The 21,377-nt window shown below is 42.1% G+C and overlaps 1 protein-coding gene across 1 annotated transcript in view; it reads right to left on the reverse strand.

Annotated features, from left to right (window-relative positions):
* Window positions 1-5,617: 5,617 nt before the first annotated feature.
* The window catches only part of Rhbdl2 (rhomboid like 2), a 45,125-nt gene continuing 29,365 nt past the window's right edge, over window positions 5,618-21,377 (reverse strand). Inside the window, exons 5-8 of the mRNA XM_048350948.1 lie at window positions 18,032-18,132; window positions 12,843-12,903; window positions 6,980-7,041; window positions 5,618-6,118 (exon numbers count right to left, since the gene is read on the reverse strand). Coding sequence (XP_048206905.1) covers window positions 5,939-6,118; window positions 6,980-7,041; window positions 12,843-12,903; window positions 18,032-18,132 — 404 coding nt within the window. The 3' untranslated portion in view covers window positions 5,618-5,938. The remainder of the gene's footprint in view (window positions 6,119-6,979; window positions 7,042-12,842; window positions 12,904-18,031; window positions 18,133-21,377) is intronic.

The following is a 21,377-nucleotide window of genomic DNA, read 5'->3' on the forward strand; positions in this document are numbered from 1 at the left end:
GGTGGGGTGTGAGCTTCACTTCTTGTGCTCTCAATTGGCTTTTTTACTCGCATTTAGCACTCTTCCACTTGAGTCACTCACTACTAGTCTGGTATTTTGCTGGTTTTCTGGAGATAAAAGTTTTTTAACTTTTCTGCCAGGGCTTTAAACTTTGATCGTCTCAGCCTCCTTTCACCAACAAGAGGGAGATACAAGGTGGCTCATGACTATAATCCTAACTACTCAGGAAACAAAGATCTGGAATGGCTGGAGTTTGAGCCCATTCTTGGCTAAAACTTCACATGACCCTATTACAACCAACAAAAGCTGAGCAAGGTGGTACACATTCTTCATCTCACACATCAAGTATAAATAGGAAGATTATGGTCCAATCCAACCTGATCATATATGCAAGACCCTTTGAAAGCAAAAAGGGCTAGAGCATAGCCCAAGTAGTAGTGTGTCTGACTACCACACATAACCCTAGTTCAAACCCTAGGGGCTGGGAATGTGGCTTAGTAGTAGAGTGCTTGCCTGGCATGCATGAAGCCCTGGGTTTGAGTCCTCAGCACCACATATACAGAAAAGGCCAGAGTGGTGCTGTGGCTTAAGTAGTAGAGTGCTAGCCTTGAGCAAAAAGAGCTCGGGGACAGGACCCAGCCCCTGAGTTCAAGTCCCACAACTAAAAAAAAAAAAAGTCTCATGGACTTTCCTGCCCAGGCTGGCTTTGAACCATGATCCTCAGCCTCCTGAGTAGCTAGGATTACAGGTATGAGCCACCAGCACCTGGCTTGGTTTGAAAATATGCATTCCATATTAAGCATCTAAACTCTGGTTTCTTTCTGGCAGTTGTTAATTTTTATCCTCTTAAAAGGAACTCCAGGGGCTGGGGATATGGCCTAGTGGCAAGAGTGCTTGCCTCGTATACATGAGGCCCTGGGTTCAATTCCCCAGCACCACATATACAGAAAATGGCCAGAAGTGGCGCTGTGACTCAAGTGGCAGAGTGCTAGCCTTGAGCAAAAAGAAGCCAGGGACAGTGCTCAGGCCCTGAGTCCAAGCCCCAGGACTGGCCCCCCACCCCCACCCCCAAAAAAAAGGAACTCCAGCTGGATGCCAGTGGCTTACACCTGTAATCCTAGCTACTCAGAAGGTTGATTTCTAGATATCAGCCAGGAAAATATATGAGACTCTTATCTCCAATTAGCCACTAGGAAACTGAAAGTGGTACTGTGGATCAAAATGGTAGAGATTGATATTAAGCCTTCAGCTCCCAGGCCCTGAGTTCAAGCCCCATGAACAAAACTTCCAGAAATTCTTAATTTTATGGGACTAGAATGTCAATTGATACAATTTGAAACAAATGGGTTCATTGATGTGGTAGTAGGATTTCAGAAATTTTCCTTATAGCAATGTTTGACCTATTTAAGATACTCAGTCTGCTTTGTAACATGGGACACTGGGCAAATTATAATTTCTCTGCTTAGGTCATGACCGAGGAAATTTCATATTAAGTTTAGTAAGTGGGGCTGGGAATGTGGCCTTGTGGTAGAGCGCTTGCCTCGTATACATGAAGCCCTGGGTTCAATTCCTCAGCACCACGTATACAGAAAAAGCCAAAAGGGGCACTATGGCTCAGGAGGTAGAGTGCTAGCCTTAAGCAAAAAGAAGACAGGGACAATGCTCAGGCCCTGACTCCAACCCCAGGACTGGCAAAAAAAAAAAAAAAAAAAAAAAAAAAAGTTTAGTAATTCCATTGACAGTGTCTCGTGCCTACAATCCTATCTACTCAGGAATCAGATCTGAGGTTTAAAGCCAGACCAGACAGAAAGCCCCAGAAGACTCCAATTAACAAAAAAAAAAAAAAACTGGACTAGAGGTATGGCTCAAGTGGTAGAGCACTAGAAAGAGGGAGTTGCCCAGAGTTCAAGCCCTGTACCAGCACCACCACACACACACACACAGTTGACACCCTAGGCTTAAATAATGCTTTCATTCATTTTCATTTAAAATGTATATCCTCTATCATTTACTTACAGGAAATGTTACACAAGGGAAAGAAATGCTGGCACACTAATTACAGGATATCTTCATTGGTTGTTCACCCAATTCACTGACGCTGAAACAGAGGCACAACTTATGGACCCACAGTCACACTTGAGTTGGAGCTGGTGTACAGACCCACTACTGTGGTCCAGAGTCAGCTCTGAACTGTATTAACTATACCCTTTTTTCCCCTCAAAACAAATGAAATTTTCATGAAAAATATCAAGAAGTCATTTATTTTCTCTTAAAAGTTTATTTAAATTTAGGAATGGCAGGACACCAATGGCTCATGCCTGTAATCCTAACTACTCAGGAGGCTCAGATCTGAGGATCACAGTTCCAACCCAGCCCAGGCAGGAAACTGTGGGGCTCTTTATCTCCAATAAACTCAAAAAAGCTGGAAGGGGCGCTGTGGCTAAAGTGGTAGATTACTGTGTTGAGCAAAAGAAGCTTGGGGACAGCGACCTGGCCCAGAGTTCAAGCCCCAGGACCAGCAAAAAAAAAAGTAGGAATCACCAATAGTGATGGTTTTGGCCTTTTAGAGTCTTTGGTTGTTCAAAGTTCTTGGATTTTTTTTTTTCACTTGTGGGGCTTGAACTCAGGGCCTGAGCACTGTCCCTGCACTTTTTCACTCAGGGCTATTGCTCTAATACTTGGAGCCACAGTTCCACTTCCAGTTTTCAGGTGGTTAATTGGAAATAACAGTCTCCTAGGTGATCCTCAGATCTGTCTCTGAGTAGCTAGGATTACAGGGGTAAGCCACCAGTGCCAGTGCTTAAGTTACTGGATTTTTGTTTTGTTTTATACAGTTAATGAGACTTCCAAAGTATCCTTCATCTAAGATTTAGTTGTATTCCTAGTCGAAAAAAATCTACTGGCTTTGACCCAAGAAACCAGGCACTTCAAAATGTAAGCAAGGATGTTACTCATGTTGTGATTTATAATAGTCATAAATTGAAAGCACCCATAATAATTGGCAACATGAAAAAGACTGGCTAAATAATTCTATATCCTCCACAGTGCAATTCTGTGCACCGGTTTCTATTAGTTATATGTTAAACATATACTAATATATAATGACAAGCAATGTCAATTAGGTTGCAAAACAGCAGAGTCTCATTGTAAATTTATTTGTAAAATGTATGCAAAAAATTCTGGAAGGATATTCATCAAAATTCAATCTCCTCTGGGTGGTAGCATTATAATTAACCTAATTTTTTATAATTATCTGGGTTTTATTTTTCCATCATCACTCATAACCACAAAAAGAAATAAAGGATTTTCTCCTACAAGACAAGAACATTAAAGTATTTCCTAAAAGAAGAAGCAATATATATTCATCACAAATTAAATCCTATCTAGCAAATGGCATAAAAAAACAGATTTTTTTTAAAGCAAAAGATACATGGATACAAAAGCAAAAGATAAAAATGATTTCTAATAATGCTTTCTTTAAAAAATAATGCTTTCTTAACTACATACCTGTTTAATTTAGGTGAACCTGAGAGGCAATTCATGCTTAGAAATTTCACCATAAGCCATCTTCAACTTCTCTGGATTTCTTCCTTTGAGATCTAGAGTAGGTCCAGTGTAGTTCAGCACAATGGACAGTTAGCCATCAACTAAATGTCATGTCTCTTCTGCTCATTTTCTTCTATAGCACTGTCCAATGGAACTGCTTCTGAAGCACCGGAAAGAGTCTCTGCTTGGTCCAATAAGGTAGTGAGCTAGCAACATGGGGCAATTGAACATTTGCAGTCTAGCTTGTGTGGGAGAGCATCTGAATCATTTAATTTTAACAGGCATCTAAAAAGCTTCTTGTGCTTGTGGCTACTTTATTGGACAGCACACAGAAAGATGCTTCCAGTACTCTTAAGAACACATTCACTCTAGAAGAATAAAGCAATGAGCCCCAAATAACACTAGTAAATGACCCCTCTAAGTCAGAGATGTCAATCAAGTTTAAGACAACAGAAGATATTTATGTGCTTTTTATTATAATTTTTGCCAGTAAACTATTACTGTGTGGGCTGGGAATGTGGCTTAGTGGTAGGTGCTTGCCTAGCATGCATGACGACGCACTGGGTTCGATTCCTCAGTACCACATAAATAGAGCTGACAGTGGAACTGTGGCTCACGTGGTAGAGCTCTAGTCTTGAGCAAAAAGGAGCCAGGGACAGTGCTCAGGCCTTGAGTTCAAGCCCAAGGACTCGAGAGATATATATATATTAGTTTTAGAGGACCCATGTTTCTTTTTTCTTGTTTCTTTTTATTTTTCTTTTTTCTGGTCCTGGGGCTTTAACTCAGGGCCTGGGCACTGTCTCTGAGCTTCTTTTTGTTGTTTGTGTTTTTGTTTTGTTTTGTTTTGTTTCCAGTCCTGGGGCTCAAACTCAGGGCCTGAGCACTGTCCCTGGCTTCTTTTTGCTCCAGGCTAGCACTCTGCCACTTGAGCCACAGCGCCACTTCTGGCTTTTTTTCTATATATGTGGTGCTGAGGAATTGAACACAGGGCTTCATTTATATGAAGCTAGCACTTTACCACTAGACCATATTCCTAGCCTCTGGGTTTCTTTTGCTCAAGACAAGCCCTCTACCATTTAAGCCACAGCACCCTGGCTTTTTTTAGAAGTTTATTTGTGATAAGAGCTCACAGAGTTTCCTGCTCAGGATGGCTTCAAACAGTGATCCTCAGACCTCAGTTTCCTGAGTAGCTATAGGATTACAGGCATGAGCCACCAGCAACCAGCCCATGTTTCTTTTTTTCATTTTTAAAAATAATTTTGGTTTGAGGCTCAGGCTAGACTTCAATCTCATCATCTTGCTTAAATTCCTAAACACTAGGATTACAGGTGTATACTACCATTTAAAATATTTTATATTAAATAACTTTGTACTCATCAGCCTTTCAAATCAATAGGTCATGCCCAATTTCACAGTTAAACTCTTTTCTCAATGAGTTTTCTATTTTTAACAACTACATTGTACTTCAGGCCATTAGCACTCTCTTCATGACTGGTGATCTGGTGGTCTGGCTATGTCAGATAAATATTTCTTTCTGAGTCTTTTCTAATTCATAGCCACTTTTAAACACAAAAATCTCACTAGAGAAAAATATGTGTACATATTCATGTTCATATATTATGTAGATTGCACATTGTGTATAATATAGTAATAGCTAATAAATTTGAAAAATGCCCTTAGTTGTTAGAAATATACATTTAAATAAGTTATATTTCAACTGTCAAAATGCAGAAGTTTCAAAATTTGTAATATCTTCTTTTGGCAAAGTAGGAAAAGTTGATCTTGTATACTGTAATAAATAATATGTAAAGAACCTATATGCTGGGCACTGGTGGCTCACACCTGTAATCCTAGCTACTCAGGAGGCTGAGATCTGAGGATCGTGGTTCAAAGCCAGCTAGGCAGGAAAGTCTGTGAGTCTATTATCTCCAATTAGCCACCAGAAAACCGGAAGTGGAGCTGTGGCTCAAGCACTAAAGTACTAGCCTTGAGCTGAAGAGCTCAGGGACAGTGCCCAGGCCCAGAGTTCAAGCCCCACGACCAACAAACAAAAGAAAACAAGAGTCTGACACAGATATTAAAAGGGTTTTATTATCAGCATAGTACAGTATCCATGGAATTCTATCAAGTAACCTCCAATATATACCCTCCAAGGAGAACAAGTCTTTGATAGGATACAAGCACACATACTATATGCCAGGAATGACCTTCCCTCACATTCAGAAGCCCCTTTCTCAATTCCCAAGGTCTTTCTGTAAACAGCCCTTAGGCTGATGAGTACTGTATTGTTATATTTATAAAACCTTAGTGTTTGCTGGGACATCTCTGTTTCATCACAGAGTTTCTCATTTTCCTCCCCAAATCCCCCCATCTGATTCATACTAGAGTCAGATCAATTTGCTGGAGATAGGAAAATATTGAAAAGCACAGCAAATAAGACACAAACTAAATAAGCAGCAATTGCTATCCAAAATCTGGGATCTTTCAGCAGTGCCTGATCAAAGCAACTAAACACAGTATAACCTATGGACATTCCAGCCAATCCTCCTGCAAAGTGAGCTGCAAAGGACACCTGTGCAGAAAAGGGAGGAAGATAGAAATAGGTCAACCAAGCACTAATTTCATATTCCATTTGCATCCCTCATACACAAACACAAATAACCATCACACTCAAGAGTCCCTAAAGTCTGAAGAAGTAGAGGCTAAAATGAGACACAAACTCCATCTGCAGAGAGGTTCCAAAAACATGCAAAGCTAAAAATGCCATTTACACATACTCTGAAACGATTGTTTCTCATTCTCCTCCATCACCCTTGCAATGAGAATGGATCTCAACCATCTCAACTGAGGATGAATGTCAACCAAGAGAACAGGAATTCAGTGATCATGGGGGACCCCTACTAGGGCAAACCTGATAGAAAAGGACTGAGAATTAAGACACAAATCATAACACTCAGCTGGGCACCAGTGGCTCACACCTGTAATCCTAGCTACTCAGGAGGCTGAGATCTGAGGACTGCAGTTCAAAGCCAGCCCAGGAAGAAAAGTCTGTGAGACTCTTATCTCCAATAAACCACCAGAAAACCAGAAGTGGCACTGTGGCTGAAGTGGTAGAATGCCAGCCTTGACAGTGCCAGGCACAGAGTTCAAGCTCCACAACCAACAACAAAAAAGGCTGAGCACAGGTGGCTTGCACCTGTAATCTTAGCTAGTCAAGGGGAGACTCTTATCTCCAATTAACCAGAAAAAAAGCTGGAAGTGGAGCTTTGGCTCAAATGGTAGAGCACCAGCCTTGAGCAAAAAAGCTAAGAGACCAGCACCCAGGCCCGAGTTCAAGCCACAGTGCATATGCGCGCGTGCGCACTCACACACACACACACACACACACACACACACACACACACACGCACGCACACACAGAAAGTCAACTCACCGGAGACCCATTTGCAGGGACAAAGAATCTTCTGTAGAGAGCAAATCCCACATCCGACACAACTAGAAGGGAAAACACCTTGATGAGGCCCCAGAATGTCTACACTAGTATACCAAATGCTTTTGAGTCCCCTCTAGGAAGAATCATATCAAGTCTTACTGGGTACCTGGTGCTATTCTTAGAGCTCTTCATACATTAACGTGTGATCCAACTGTATGAGGTAGATAGTATCAGCATCCCATTTTATGATTTATCCAACAGTTGCTTATTGATGGGCAGACACTATTAGAATAGTTGATATACACCTATCAGCAGACCACATCATCCCCACCTCCTGTGCTGATGATGTAGTGGTTAGCAAGGAGCAAACAAGTAAAACCCAGTATGTCAAATAGTGCTAAGTACTATGGAGGAAGTGCAGAGAAATGCTGAAAGTAGTGTGTGTTTTTAATAGGAGGCTCAGGGAAGATCTGTCTTTGAGAATTTGACGGTAGATGGAAATGAAGAACAAGGTATGATGATAATGTGATTTTGTGTCTTCCAGACAGATGGAGAATCAAGCAAAGCCCCTTAGGCAGGAGTAGGGCTGGAGTGTTTGAAAAGTACCCATCAGTTGATGTGGCTGGCTCAGTGATTTTCCAAGTGTGGTTCTCCCCAACACCAGAAACAGCAACATCGGGCTGGGAATATGGCCCAGTGGCAAGAGTGCTTGCCTCATATACATAAAGGCCTGGGTTCGATCCCTCAGCACCACATATATAGAAAAGGCCAGAGGTGGCACTGTGGCTCAAGTGGCAGAGTGCTAGCCTTGAGCAAAAAGAAGCCAGGGACAGTGCTCAGGCCTTGAGTTCAAACTCCCGGACTGGCAAAAAAAAAAAAAGAAAAGAAAAGAAACAGCAACATCACCGGGTACTTCTCACGACCCAGAACTAGGAACCAGAAGCTAGAGATGAGGCTCAACATTCTGTAGTTTAACAAGATCTCCAGGTGGTTCTAGACTAGAATTAACAATAAAGTTGTAGGCAATAAGATCAGACAGGTAGCAGGGGATGGATTACATGATGGGCTTCTGAGCCACCATAAGGAATAATAATAATTCAATGTTACAGAAAGCCTTTGGAAACCTTAGAGCACAAAACTGACCTCATCTGGTTTGTGCTTGCTTGCTTGGCTGGTTTCTGTGTGGCTGGGGGTGATATACATTTTTAAAAGGTCATTCTGGCAGCCAGGTGCTGGTGGTTCACACCTGTAACCCTAGCAACTCAGGAGGCTGAGATCTGAGGATCACAGTTCAAAGTCAACTTGGGCAGGAAAGTCCTTAAGACTTTTATTTCCAATTAATCACTAGAAAACCAGAATTAATGCTTTGGTTCAACATAGTATAGCACTAGCATGGAGCAAAAGAGCTCAGGGACAGTGCCGAAGCCTTGAGTTCAAGCCCCACGACAAAAAAAAAAAAAAAGTCATTCTGTCAACTCTATAGGAAATAGACTATCAGGTAACAAGAATAAAAGCAGGGAAGCCAACTCATGTCTGGCTTGGAGCAACTGAAGTGAGGGATGCTGGTGGCATTATATACATTAGGAAGCCAAGACATCAAGGCTTGCTCTCATCCACCTCACTAATTGCCTCTGTCTACCATCAGGCACACTGGAAACAGGCCATGAAATGAAACAAATCCACATTCTGCAATACAATGTGAGCCAGAATTTAGGGAAGTTAGGCTTGTTCCAGATGTGTGCTGCCAAAGGAACTTCAGGCTAGTTGGCCTCAAGGAAACCCTTCCCAGGATTCAGTATTCATTATACATCTGTGAAAATGAAAGTAGGTAAATTGAGGGGTTGGGAGAGATGAGGAGGAATGATCAAAAGGAGTGACATTGATCAAGATGCACTGTACTCATAAACTTGACATATTGACTTGAAACCCCTATGTGCAAGTTTAAAAATACAAAATTTTAAAAATAAGGAAACCTATTACAATAGCTTCTCAACTTCTTTAAAAGAACTCTGTCCATTGGGCTGGGACATTCCAGATTTTAGGTTCATTTTCCAGTGGCTGGGAAACTTGGAAACACATCTCCCAACAGTCAGGCTCCCTACCTATCCCCCAATTCCCTGCATTCTGTTTAGTGAGCCACTGTGTCCTAGAAGATGAGAAGACATAGTCCTTGCCTTTGGGAAAATAGCATCAGGACCGTGTATTCTGGCTAGTTTCCCATTCAATACTGTATTGATGCTGAAGTCACCAGACAGAAAATTGAGCTTGAAGTAGTAGCCAATGGGAATTTAAATGCCAATGACTGTTCCACAAAGTGCTATTAAATAGGACAGCTTCAGACTTTCATTCATCATTGCATTTCCTGATCCTGTGTAAACAACACAGATAGGAGTGTGAAAGAATTACAGAAACAGGGGTCAGAGAGCAAGGCAGCAGCTAGAAGATTTAAGTAGGCCAGTCTTCATGTAGGAGGCCTTCTTTCAGAAAGTCTTGTAATCAATAGCATTTGACTTCTCCATCCCATTTACCATTTTTCTTACCCCCTCCCCACATCTGTCTGTCCTTTCTGCTTCCCAGAGGAGTTTTCTTCTGAGTTGCTGTAGCCTTTAAGACATATCTTCCCGCCTGAAAGACAGTCCCTTATATCAATAAACGAAATCCTTGTACTCATGAAAATCTGTACCTGCAGTTGAAGAGAGTTGCATTTATGTGGATTATCTAAAAGGATGTACAAGTGAGATTTTCCCAAGTTTTCCCAAAAGGAAGCTCAGTTGCTTAGTTAGAAAACACATCCCACAAATAATGTTGGATGAAGAAAGGTCCTTAAGACCCAATTATCCTTCACAATTAAGAATAATGTGTAGCACTTTAAAAATCTGAGCAAAAAAAAAAAATCTAGAGGGTAAGGTTCTAGCCTAGGTTACATAGCAGGGCCCTGTCTAAATGAATATGTAAGGTAAGTAGTGCATACATATGGAAATGTATTTATATTAATTAGTATTTTATTAATTTGCTGTGAGGGAGTTGGGGGACCTGGGGGACACTAGAGTTTGAACTCAGGGTTTCATGATTGTTTGGCAGGAAGGGATTCGGCCACTTGGGCCATTCCCCCACCCCTGGTGTGTGTTTTAACTGTTCTTCTCAGGTCAAGGAATATTTGGAAATGACATTGCCAGGAATTGAAAAAGGTTAGCATTAGCATATGCTATGAATTCCCTGAGGTTTCTGTAGGGCATAATAAAAAAAAAAGCATCATTCAGTGATTTTAGTACTTGTCTCAATGACATCATAATATACAAACTGTTTTTGCCAATACTTTGTGCATGAGGCAAGGATTTTTACTCCAATCATATTCCCACTAAAGATGCAATGCTTGCTGGGTGCTAGTGGCTCACACCCAATCCTGGCTACTCAGTGTAAGTTTGTAGAATGTCCTCCAGCTCAGACATAAGATCTGCCTTTGGCAATGTGACTCCACCCTTGATGATGGTACCTGAGGGACAGGTGGGGCACCTCCCCCTCTAGCCCCGTGAGGGTATAAAGGTCCCCCTGGGAGACAGTCCAGCTCCATTTTCCTTACTCCTTTATGGGAACTTGGTCTTGTCAGCTCTGCCTTCAATAAACTCTTTTCCTCTACTGACTTTGTCTGCATGGTCTTCTGGGATAATTTCCTTTCACTCAGGAGGCTGAGATCTGAGGATCAGGGTTAGATACCAGCCTGGGGAGGAAAGTCCATGAGACTGTTATCTACAATTAACTACCAGAAAACCAGAAATGGGGCTATGACTCAAGTGGTAGAACACTAACCTGGAGCACAAAAGCTCAGGGACAGTGCCCAGGCCCTGAGTTCAAGACCCATGGCCTACTCAGGTAACTTATAAGACCATATTTTTTTGTGGTCTGGTTGTGGTTCCTACTTTGGTTTTGGGGGTCGCAGTGCTGAGGATCTTCACCCGGGCCTGAGCAATGACTGACCACATCCCCAGCCCTTTGTGACTCTCATGAACTCATGCTTTCCCTTCTCTGCTGACAATTTTCCCTTGCCATCTTGATTTCTTTGGGGGAAGGGATGTGAATGATCCACAGTATGGCACAAACTATAAATGAGTGAGTTGTTTTCTCTCAGATTAAACTTAGTGCCTTTACTGTTAATTGGCTCTTCCCACTTGGTTCTGTTTCAGTAATGTTGGATCATTAAACTCTAATACCAAGGATCTTAGGCTTTACCACATGTGATGGCTGCCTTGGCTCTCAAGTCTGACCCCAGGGTCTGTCTTCCTCTCCCAACTTCCCAGGCAACATAGTTACATTCTAAAACCCCAGATTGCGCACACCCAGGACCAACCATTGACCTGTGGCCTTAGATCCTATGAAGCATACTCCCAAAATCAAGGTTAAACCAGGAAGGGCCAGCCACAGCGGAGACATCAAACCATTTAGGGAGACCTCAGCTTGGCACCATCTAGTAACCTCACCCTACTGAATAAAATTCCCAACCCTGGCAGCTTCCACGCAGTCATGTAGCTGACCATCTTATCCAAATTTGGTGTCCAGGAACCAAAGAACATCTGGAACCCCAGGAACAGGTACAGCTCCACATGAAGCTGGCCCCTAGCCCCAAGTTACCACCCAAGTCTCTGCCCTTGTTTTCTTCCACATTGTATGGCCTGCTATTGCTCTGTCTCCTTTCAGACCTGGCAACAATTCTAGCTCCTCTCCAGATAGAACATTCTTACTGAACACCCCAAGCAGATAATTCTTGAATTCTTAGAGATCTTAAAAGCCATGTTAAGACCAGGTACTGGTGGCTCATAACTGGAATTTTGGCTACTCGGGAGCATGAGATCTAAGAATAATGGCTCAAAGCCAGCCCAGTCAAAAAAGCCCATGAGACTCTTTTTTGGTGTGTGTGGTCTGAGACTGGGACTTGAATTCAGTATCTGATGCTTTCAACTATTGGCTGGTGCTCTACCACCTGAGCCATACCTCCAACCTACCATAAGACTCTTTGTCTCCAACTAACCAGCAAAAAGCCAGAAGTAGAGGTGTAGCTCATGTGGTGGAATGCCAGTGTTGACCAAAAAGCTAAGCAAGAGCATAAGATATTTGAGTTCAAGCACAGCACTGGCAATCTCTCCCTCTCCCTCCCTCCCTCCCCCCCATGCACACGCGCGTGCATACACACATCACATTAGCCACCCTCTTTTGGGGGGGCCTTTGTGTTCTTTGACTTCTCCCCTTCAATCTGCAGCTACCACTCAATTCTTTTCATTTAAAATTCTTTTTCATTTAAAAATTCAGAAATGGAGAGATTATCTCAGCAGTTCCTAAGCTTTCCCTTTGCAGGTAAAATCATATACAGTTTCTAAAATCTGAAAGAGCAAGTCTAGTACATAAAACGTAAGTGAAGCTAAGGTTCAAGTGGAGAGCTCTGCTGTCCTGGCCTTCTCCATTCTAGAAACAAAAGGGACAAGAAACCATAGAAATGCAAGAATCATGGGGCTGGGAATATGGCCTAGTGGTAAAGTGCTCACCTTGTATACAAGAAGCCCTGGGTTGGATTCCTCAGCAACGCATATATGGAAAAAAGCCTGAAGCGGCGCTGTGGCTCAAGAGGTCGAGTACTAGCCTTGAGCAAAAAGAAGCCAGGGATGGTGCTCAGGCCCTGAGTCCACGCCCCAAAGCCCCAGGACTGGCAACAAAAACAAAACATTTTAAAAAAAAATTAAAAATGCAAGAACCACACCTGAGGGTCCATGAAACCCTTCCACCCAGTGGTTTCTGCCTAAGAGAAGCTGCCGTGGTAATGTTTTGGTTGAATGGATAAAATTGAAGATGTAAAGGATTCACAAAACTCACTTACTTATAAGGATGATGATGATAAGTCTGACAATCCCAAAGGCAGGAATCATTTCTCGAAAATTCTTGCAAAGAGATAAATGAGAATATAAACTATTAGTTAGCAAATGAGACCTCTACTTCTTCCTCATCTGTTTTGTTTTTTTTTTTAATTTAGCACAATGTTTGCAATGTCGACTGTTTGCAAAACAGTTGGGTTTAAACAGCTTCAAAGGTAGGTGGGAAGTACTGTGAACTGCATTTGGACAACAAAGTAAAACCTGATGTTTAGGTCTATAATAGGAATGACCCACTGCCGAGCACACTGACTCACACCTATAATCCTAGCTACTCAGAAAACAGAGGCCTGAGAATCACAGTTCAAAACCAGCACAGGCAGGAAAGTTCCTGAGACTCCTATCTCCAATTAACTTCCAAAACTTGTGGAGCTGTGACTCAAAGTGATACAGTGCTTGTCTTGAGCAAAAAATCTCAGGGACAGTGCCCAGGTCCTGAGTTCATGCCCCACAACCAACAGACAAAAGAACAACAACAACAACAAAAAAAACACATCATTTGGGGCTCCTGGATTTAAGTCCCAATACAACAAAAGCAAACAAAGAAACAAAACAAAAAAAAAAGTTTGGTTTTAGCTTTGAAAACTCTCGATCCAAACTAGCCTACTTATCATCAGGAAAAGGCTGAGTCAGAAATCTCCACTTTCATTTATTGATTTACCTCTCCCTCCCCTGTAAAGTTATTAACCTTCTTCCCAGAGACTAAAAATGCTGAATTGATTTACTCTGAATCAATTATTTTATCATGTATATGTGTGTATGTGTGCGCACATAACACACACCAATCCTAGGGCTTGAACTCAGGATTTGATCTGGATGCTTCTTTTGTTGTTGTTGTTGTTGTTCAAAGCTAGTATTCTACCAGTTGAGCCACAGCTCCACCCATACCTTTTTGTTGGTGAGTTGGAGATAAACGTCTAATAGACTTTATTGCCCAGGCTGGCTTTGAACCTTAATCCTCAGATCTTAGTCTCCTGAGTAGCTATGATTACAAGCATGAGACATTGTTACCCAGCGAACATCAATTATTTTAAAGCTGTTGCCAATATAATTTACAGTAAGAAATAATTTACAGGCCCTGGTAGCACACCTGTAATCCCAGCTACCTAGGAAGATAAGGTAGGAACATCAAAGTTTTAGGCCAACCACAGGCAAAAAGCCCAAGATCCTGTCTGAAAAATAACTAAAGCAAAAAAGAATTACAGTCATGACTTAAGGAGTGGAACACCTGCTAGACCCTGAGTTCAAACTCTGGTACTGTCAAATAAATAAGTAGATAATTTTACTTAACAACACAGTACATGTACAAATCAAACAGCACTTGCCTTTATTGCTTGTGATCAATTGATATTTTTTCTTTTTTCATTTGCTTTTATTTATAGCACATGCATATAAACCAGTTATAAAATATTATGCACATTGTAAAACACACACCCATAACTGACATTACAAAATGAATCATTCAATCTGTTAAACATTTTTAAACTATAATTGCTAATTGCTTATATTATTAAAGTAATATTTTCTTTTTCTTTTTCTTTTTTTTTTTTTTTTTTGGCCAGTCCTGGGTCTTGGACTCAGGGCCTGAGCACTGTCCCTGGCTTCTTTTTGCTCAAGACTAGCACTCTACCACTGAGCCACAGCGCCACTTCTGGCCATTTTCTGTATATGTAGTGCTTGGGAATTGAACCAAGGGCTTCATGTGTATGAGTTGAGCACTCTTGCCACTAGGCCATATCCCCAGCCCCTTCTTTTTTAATTTTTGGTCATAATGGGGCCAGGAGTTTGGCCTAGTGGTAGAGTGCTTGCCTAGTATGCACGAAGCCCTGAGTTCAATTCCTCCATACCACATATACAGAAAAGCCAGAAAATGGCACTCTGGCCCAAGTGACAGCGTGCTAGCCTTGAGCAAAAAGAGCTCAGGGACAGTGCCCAGGCCTTGAGTTCAAGCCCCAGGACTGGCAAAAAATAAAAAATTGGTCATAAGATCTTAAACTAAATCTACAACCACTAGTGGGTTTTAATCCAAAATTCAAGAGTCATTTTTCTAACCAACTTCTATATTTAGAAACACATATTTAGTTAGTTAACTTTTGTTTGTTTGTTTTAAGCAAGGTCTCACTATGTAGTCCAGGCTGGCCTCAACTCATTCTATAATCCAAGCTAGCCTTAAATTTATAATCCTCCTCTCTTAGCCTCCCTAGTGTTAAGATTACAAGTATGGGGCTGGGATGTAGCTCAGTGGCAAAGCACTTGCCTAGCAAGTGTAATGTCCTAGGTTCAATCCCCAGTACCAAAAAAGAAAAGACAAAAAAAAAATGTACAAGTATGCACCACCATGCCCATCTCTAGAACCGCCTTATACCTGCTTGAAATCTGTCCTCCAAATGTTTTATGTTTTTATTTTGCCAGTCGCAGAGTTCAAACTCTTATTTGGCTTGCTTCCTTGCACTCTACCAGTCCCTATTTTGTTTTTATCAAGCTCTTTGATTATTACTGTTACTGGTTAGGGGGGGGTTGAACTCAGGGCCTCCCATTTGGCAGGCATGTGTTCATTATTTTTTTAATAGGGGCTCTTTCTTTCCAGGGATAACCAGGACTGCTGTCTTCCCATTTATGCTTCCTACATAGCTGGCAGGACAGGCACATGCTACCATGACCAGCTTCACAAACTTTTTGCTCAAGCTAGTTTCAAACTGCAATTGTCCATATCTCCTCCTCCCAAGAAATTAGGATTACAGTCATGCATCACCTCATCAGGCTGAGTATTCTTAAACTATACCTAAGTATACTGAAGTGAGGATTGTGGCCTACTAAAAAGTGTGGTTGGCACTTCTACTATCATAGGAATATAAAAGGAGAATGCAAACTTAGGAGAACAATTTGTTAGATGCACAGTAAAATGTAAGGCCTTCACCCAGTAAATTCATCTGGGAATTTATCTTATTTTAAAAAAATTAAAATTGTGGGGAGAAGTAAATGGGGAGGTAGGAGACGGGTAAAAGGAGGGAGGAGGTAACAAGTTGGGTAAGAAATGTACTCACTGCCTTACATATGAAACTGTAACCCCTCTATACTTCACTTTGACAATAAAGAAAAAAAAATTTTTAATTTAAAAATTAGCCAGGTACCAATGACTCGTGCCTGTAATCCTAGCTACTCAGAAAGCAGAGATCCGAGAATGAAGGTTCAAAGCCAGCAGACTCTTATCTTCAATTAACCACCAGAAAACTGGGAATGGCGCTGTGGCTCAAAGTGAGAGAGCACCAGACTTGAGTGAAAAAGCTCAGGGACACTGCTTAGGCCCTGAGTTTAAGCCACACAATTGACAAAAATAAACAAAAAGTTAACAACCAATAAATAAATATACCTGTAGGAACATCTTATAGCATTGTTTATAAATATGAAAGGCTAGAATCACTCTAAACCTTTTTCAGTGAAAGATTCCTTAAATAAATCCAGATGTGGTCTGGGAATGTGGCTTAATGGTAGAGTGCTTGCCTAGCATGCATGAAGCACTGGGTTCAATTCTTCAACACCACATAAACAGAAAAAGCAGGAGGTGGCGTGTAGCTCAAAGGATAGAGAGCTAGCCTTGAGCACTGAGAGGCTCAGGGACAGTGCCTAGGCCCTGAGTTCAAGACCCAGGACCAGCAAAAATAAATAAATAAATCCAGATTAAGCTCTAGAGAGGTTGCTGCGAGGGACCTGCAAACAATGAGGGGGTCTCTGTGCCCCGGCAGGAGGGAAAGGCCAGGATGCTCTACGATAATGTACAGAACAACAGAAGGGAGAAACCCATTTTGTAATATCAATATTTTAGAGGCTGGGGTTGTTATTCTATGGTAGACTGCTTGCCTAGCATGCATAAGGCTCTAGCTCTGATCCCCAACATCCCTCCCCACAAAATTTGTTAGGAGTTTTGAATACTTACACAAAAATATAAAAAGGGGTATATATCATCAAACTTTTAACATACTGTACTGGACACCTTGAATTTTTCTTTTGTAATTTTAAGTTTTATTGATTGATTGTGTGTGTGTTTGTGTGTGTGTGTGTGTGTGTGTGTGTGTGTGTGTGTGTGTAGTACTTGGAACTCAGGGCCTTGAGCTTGCTAGTAGACAAGCATTCTACCGCTTAAGACACCATGCCAGCCCTTTTTCCATGGATCAATTTACAAAGAGTCTTACTTTATGGTCCAGACTCAGCCTGCACTGAGAGTTTCTTATTTGTGCTTCCCCACCTAGTTGCGATAACAGGCTCATTCCACATCTTCTACCCACTGGCTAAGAGGAAGTCCCATGAGTTCTTTTTTTCCTCTTCCAGGCTGGTCTTAAATCAAAATCCTCCCAATCGTCCCCTCCCAAGTAGCTAGGATTACAGGTATGAGCCACTAGACCAGACTTAGTTGTAGGACTTGAACTCAGGGCCTGGGCACCATCCCTGAGCTCTTTTGCTTAAGGCTTGAGCTCTACCACTTGGAACCACACCTCTACTTCTGCGTCTGAGTGGTTAATTGGAGATAAGAGTTTCATGGGGACTTTTCCCCTCAGGCACCCTCCTGAGTAGCTAGCTAGTATTACAGGCATAATGGGCTAGGAATATGGCCTAGTGGTGGAGTGTTTGCCTTGTATATAGACATAAGCCACTGGCACCCAACTAGTCTTTATTACTTTTGAGATTTTTTTTTAAAAAGATAAAATATGAATGGTGAGCTCTGGCTATACATTTCTCAGAAAGATGATGAATGGTGCCAGGTGCTGGTGACACACACCTGTAATCCTAGCTGCTCAGGAAGCTGAGAGCTGAGGTTTGAAGTCAGCCGGCAGACAACTTCAAAAGACTCATCTCCAATTAACCACCAAAAAGCTGGAAGTGGAACAAATAGCAAAGCACAAGTCTTGTGGAAAAAATGAAAAAAAAAAAAAAAAACAAACTAAGAAAGAATGTGAAGTCCAGAATTCAAGAACCAATACAAAAGAGAGAGGGAAAGAGGGAAGGAGGAAGGGAGGGAAAAGGGAGGAAAAAAGAAAAGAAGGAAGGATGGCCAATAAATATTGATAGGTTAAGAGTCACTGAATGAAATAGTAGTTACTGGTTGATAGAAGTTCACAGGATCCATTCCCAAAGTTCTTACCACTAGAACATTCATGAAATAGCCCCCCATCAGGGCATAGACTCCTCCTGAAGCACCCACAAGAGATTTAAGGGGATCAAAAATGGAGCTGGCAAGGGAACCTAAAGAAATAAAACACAAAGGGTCAGACAGGACTATATGAATCATGAGCAAGAAATATTTCCAATGTAGGGTACAAATTTGGGAAGTTCAGATCACTTTCATTGTGACAACAAATCCATTCTGTTCTTTGTGTACTATAGGGAAAAAATGTTTTGTTTTTTTTCTCTGTAACATAAGATGTTCCTTAAGAACGCAACACCACAGCCCGGTGGCTCACTGGTGGCTCACAAATGTAATCCTAGCTACTCAAGAGGCTGAGATTTGAGGCTCTTGGTTCAAAGCCAGCCCAGGCAGGAAAGACCTTGAGACTCATCTCCAGAAGTGGCACTGTGGCTCAAAGTGGTAGAGCGCTAGCCTTGATCTGAAGAGCTCAGGGACAGCACCCAGGCCCAGAGTTCAAGCTTCACAACCGATAAAAAAAAAGAAAGCAACGCCACAGAGACAAAAGCATAGACTCTGCATGTGACTTAAGGATGTTACTGACCTATCTGTGCCTTGGTTTTCCTGTCTACAGTGGGAGATATTAATAAAACTGTCATACATATATACATACAGCATTCCAAAACACTGACATGTGTATTACATCCTAGCCAGCTGTTATTTTAAAATATCCTGCACATTTAGAAAAACTATCCAAATGCCTAAGACACTCTGACAACTCATGCTTTGGCCCCTTTCTTGTGACACTGGGGATGTGGATTTCAAACACTTCCCACATACCACTGTTAGGTTCCCTCAGCAAGGGGAGACCTGCCCCTATATTGGGCTAGCCAACGCTAAAACAGCCTCTTTGTACTGTAAGTCCTGATACTTCGGTATCTTCTTTTCAAGGTCCTCTTTTATTCCTTGGGATATAATATAATTCCTATTTTGTTTCAGGAAACCTGAGCCAGCCACTGGTGGCTCACATCTATAAGCCTAGCTTACTCAGAAGTCTGAGACCTAAGGCTCCCAGTTCAAAGCCAGCCTGAGCAGAAAAGTCTGTGAGAGTCTTATCTCTATTTAACCAGCAAAAAGCCAGAAGTGGAATTGTGGCTCAAGAGGTAGAGGGCCAGCCCTGAACAAAAAGAAAAAAAAAGCTAAGAAACAGAATCCAAGCCCTGAGTACAAGCCTCAGTACCAACACAAATAAAATAGATGGAGGCTGTGGCAAGTGATTCCCATTCTCCTTGGGCCATTTGTTCTGTAACTGGGGTTCAGATCAAGCTGTGGGCAAAACGGGGCTGTGGATGGTGGGGCCAGGCAAGGCCTGACCACTGCAAAGGGCTTTTAAGGAAAAAGACAGGTGCATGCAGAATCAGAAGAGGAAGGCAGAAAAACAGGAGCCAGAAAGGGAGGAGGGAAGCAGGCTGGAGAGGGCCTCCGTTCCACTTCAGTCCTCTGGCTCACCATTGCTCCCTGCTGACCACCTATGAACTCTGCAAGATCCCAGGCCCTCAGCTCAACACAGCTCTGGAAGCTGGCACACTTTGCATTAGTGAAAAACATTATGAACCCTACGTGGGCTGAATGGTATTTCCCAAAAATATGTTGAAGTCCCAGTCTCTGCCACTTTATTAGGAAATAGGTGATCTTACTTGAAAATTTGGTTGGATACAGGTGATTGGCTACATGGGTCTCATTGAAATAGATGGATCCTTCAACCAATATAACTGCCATACTTTTTTTCTTGTTTTTTTTTTTTTTTTTTTTTTTTGGCCAGTCCTGGGGCTTGAACTCAGGGCCTGAGCACTGTCCCTGGCTCCATTTTGCTCAAGGCTAACATTCTACCACTTGAGCCAGAGTGCCATTTTCCGTTTTTTTCTATGTATGCGGTGCTGAGGAATCAAACCCAGGGCTTCGTGCATGCTAGGCAAGCACTCTACCACTAAGCCACATTCCCAGCCTGCTTTTTTATTTTCTTTCTTTAGTCCCAGTACCTGGGTTTGAATTTAGGGCCTCAAACTCAGCCTATTTGCTCAAAGCTGGTACTCTACCACTTGAGCCACATCTTTACTTCTAGCTTTTTGCTCATTAATTTGGAGATAAGAGTCTCCAGATTTGTCTGCCTGGGATGCCTTTGAACCAAAATCCTCAGATCTCAATCTCCCAAATTGCTGGGATTACAGATATGAGCCATCAACACCCAGCAAAACCAGTTTGGTGCTCTCAAAAGAAGAGGAACTGGGGCGAAGGGAGTGTGGTGAACATGTAGCATGCCCAGGGCCTTGGGTCCTATCCCCAGCACTCGCCACACAAAGGGAAATAGAAGATACACCACGGGAGGAAAAGATCCACACCCTGCAGCTGCCAGCCAAGGGGTACCATGGGTAGATAACTACCAAAAAAGGGGGTGGGTGTGGAAAGATCTTCCTCTACAGGCTTCAGAGGGGGCACAGCCCTTCTGACACCTTCATTTCACACTTGCAGTCTCCAGAACTGTAAGATAAAGCATTTCACATTTCTCTTGTTGTAAGCACCCAGTGCTTACAACAGGTAGGAAATTAATACACTGCTCAATGAAGTACAGGCCTACATATTTATAAATTATGCAACACTAAGGTTTTGTAAAACATAAGAAATGGAATTTTAAAAGAGAAGAACTGGGTGTTGGTGGCTCACAGGTGTAATCCCAGCTACTAAAAATGATTAAATCTGAGGGTAGGCATTCAGAGCCAGCCTAGGCAGGAAAGTCCATGAAACTCTTATCTCCTGTTAGTCACCAGAGAACCAGAAGTAGAGCTATGGCTCAATGTGTTAGAGTAATAGCCTTGAGACAAACAGCTCAGGGACAGTGCCCAGGCCCTGAGTTCAAGCCCCATGACTGAAAAAAAAAAGCTGAGAAATGTATTTATTTATTTTTGCCAGTCCTGGGCATATGTGGCATAGTGGTAGAGTGCTTGCCTAGCATGCATAAAGCCTTGGGTTTGATTCCTCAGCACCCATAAACAGAAAAAGCCGGAAGTGGTGCTATGGCTCAAGTAGTGATAGACTGCTAGCCAGCCTTGAGCAGGAAGAAGCTCAGGAACAGTGCTCATACCCTGAGTTCAAGCCCCAAGATTGGCAGAAAGAAAAACAAAACTGGGGAGTAAGAAACTGGAGGTATGGTATGGTTCAAGTGGTAAAGCACCAACCATAAGCAATCAAACTTACTCATATATATATATATATATATACATATATATATATGAAATAGTATCTTACTATATACCATAGATTGCCCAAGAACTTGTGATCTTTCCTACTGCTGGATTACAAGAATACC

This window comes from Perognathus longimembris, chromosome 7, assembly GCF_023159225.1.
Source record: "Perognathus longimembris pacificus isolate PPM17 chromosome 7, ASM2315922v1, whole genome shotgun sequence".
Taxonomy (NCBI): Eukaryota; Metazoa; Chordata; class Mammalia; order Rodentia; family Heteromyidae; genus Perognathus; species Perognathus longimembris.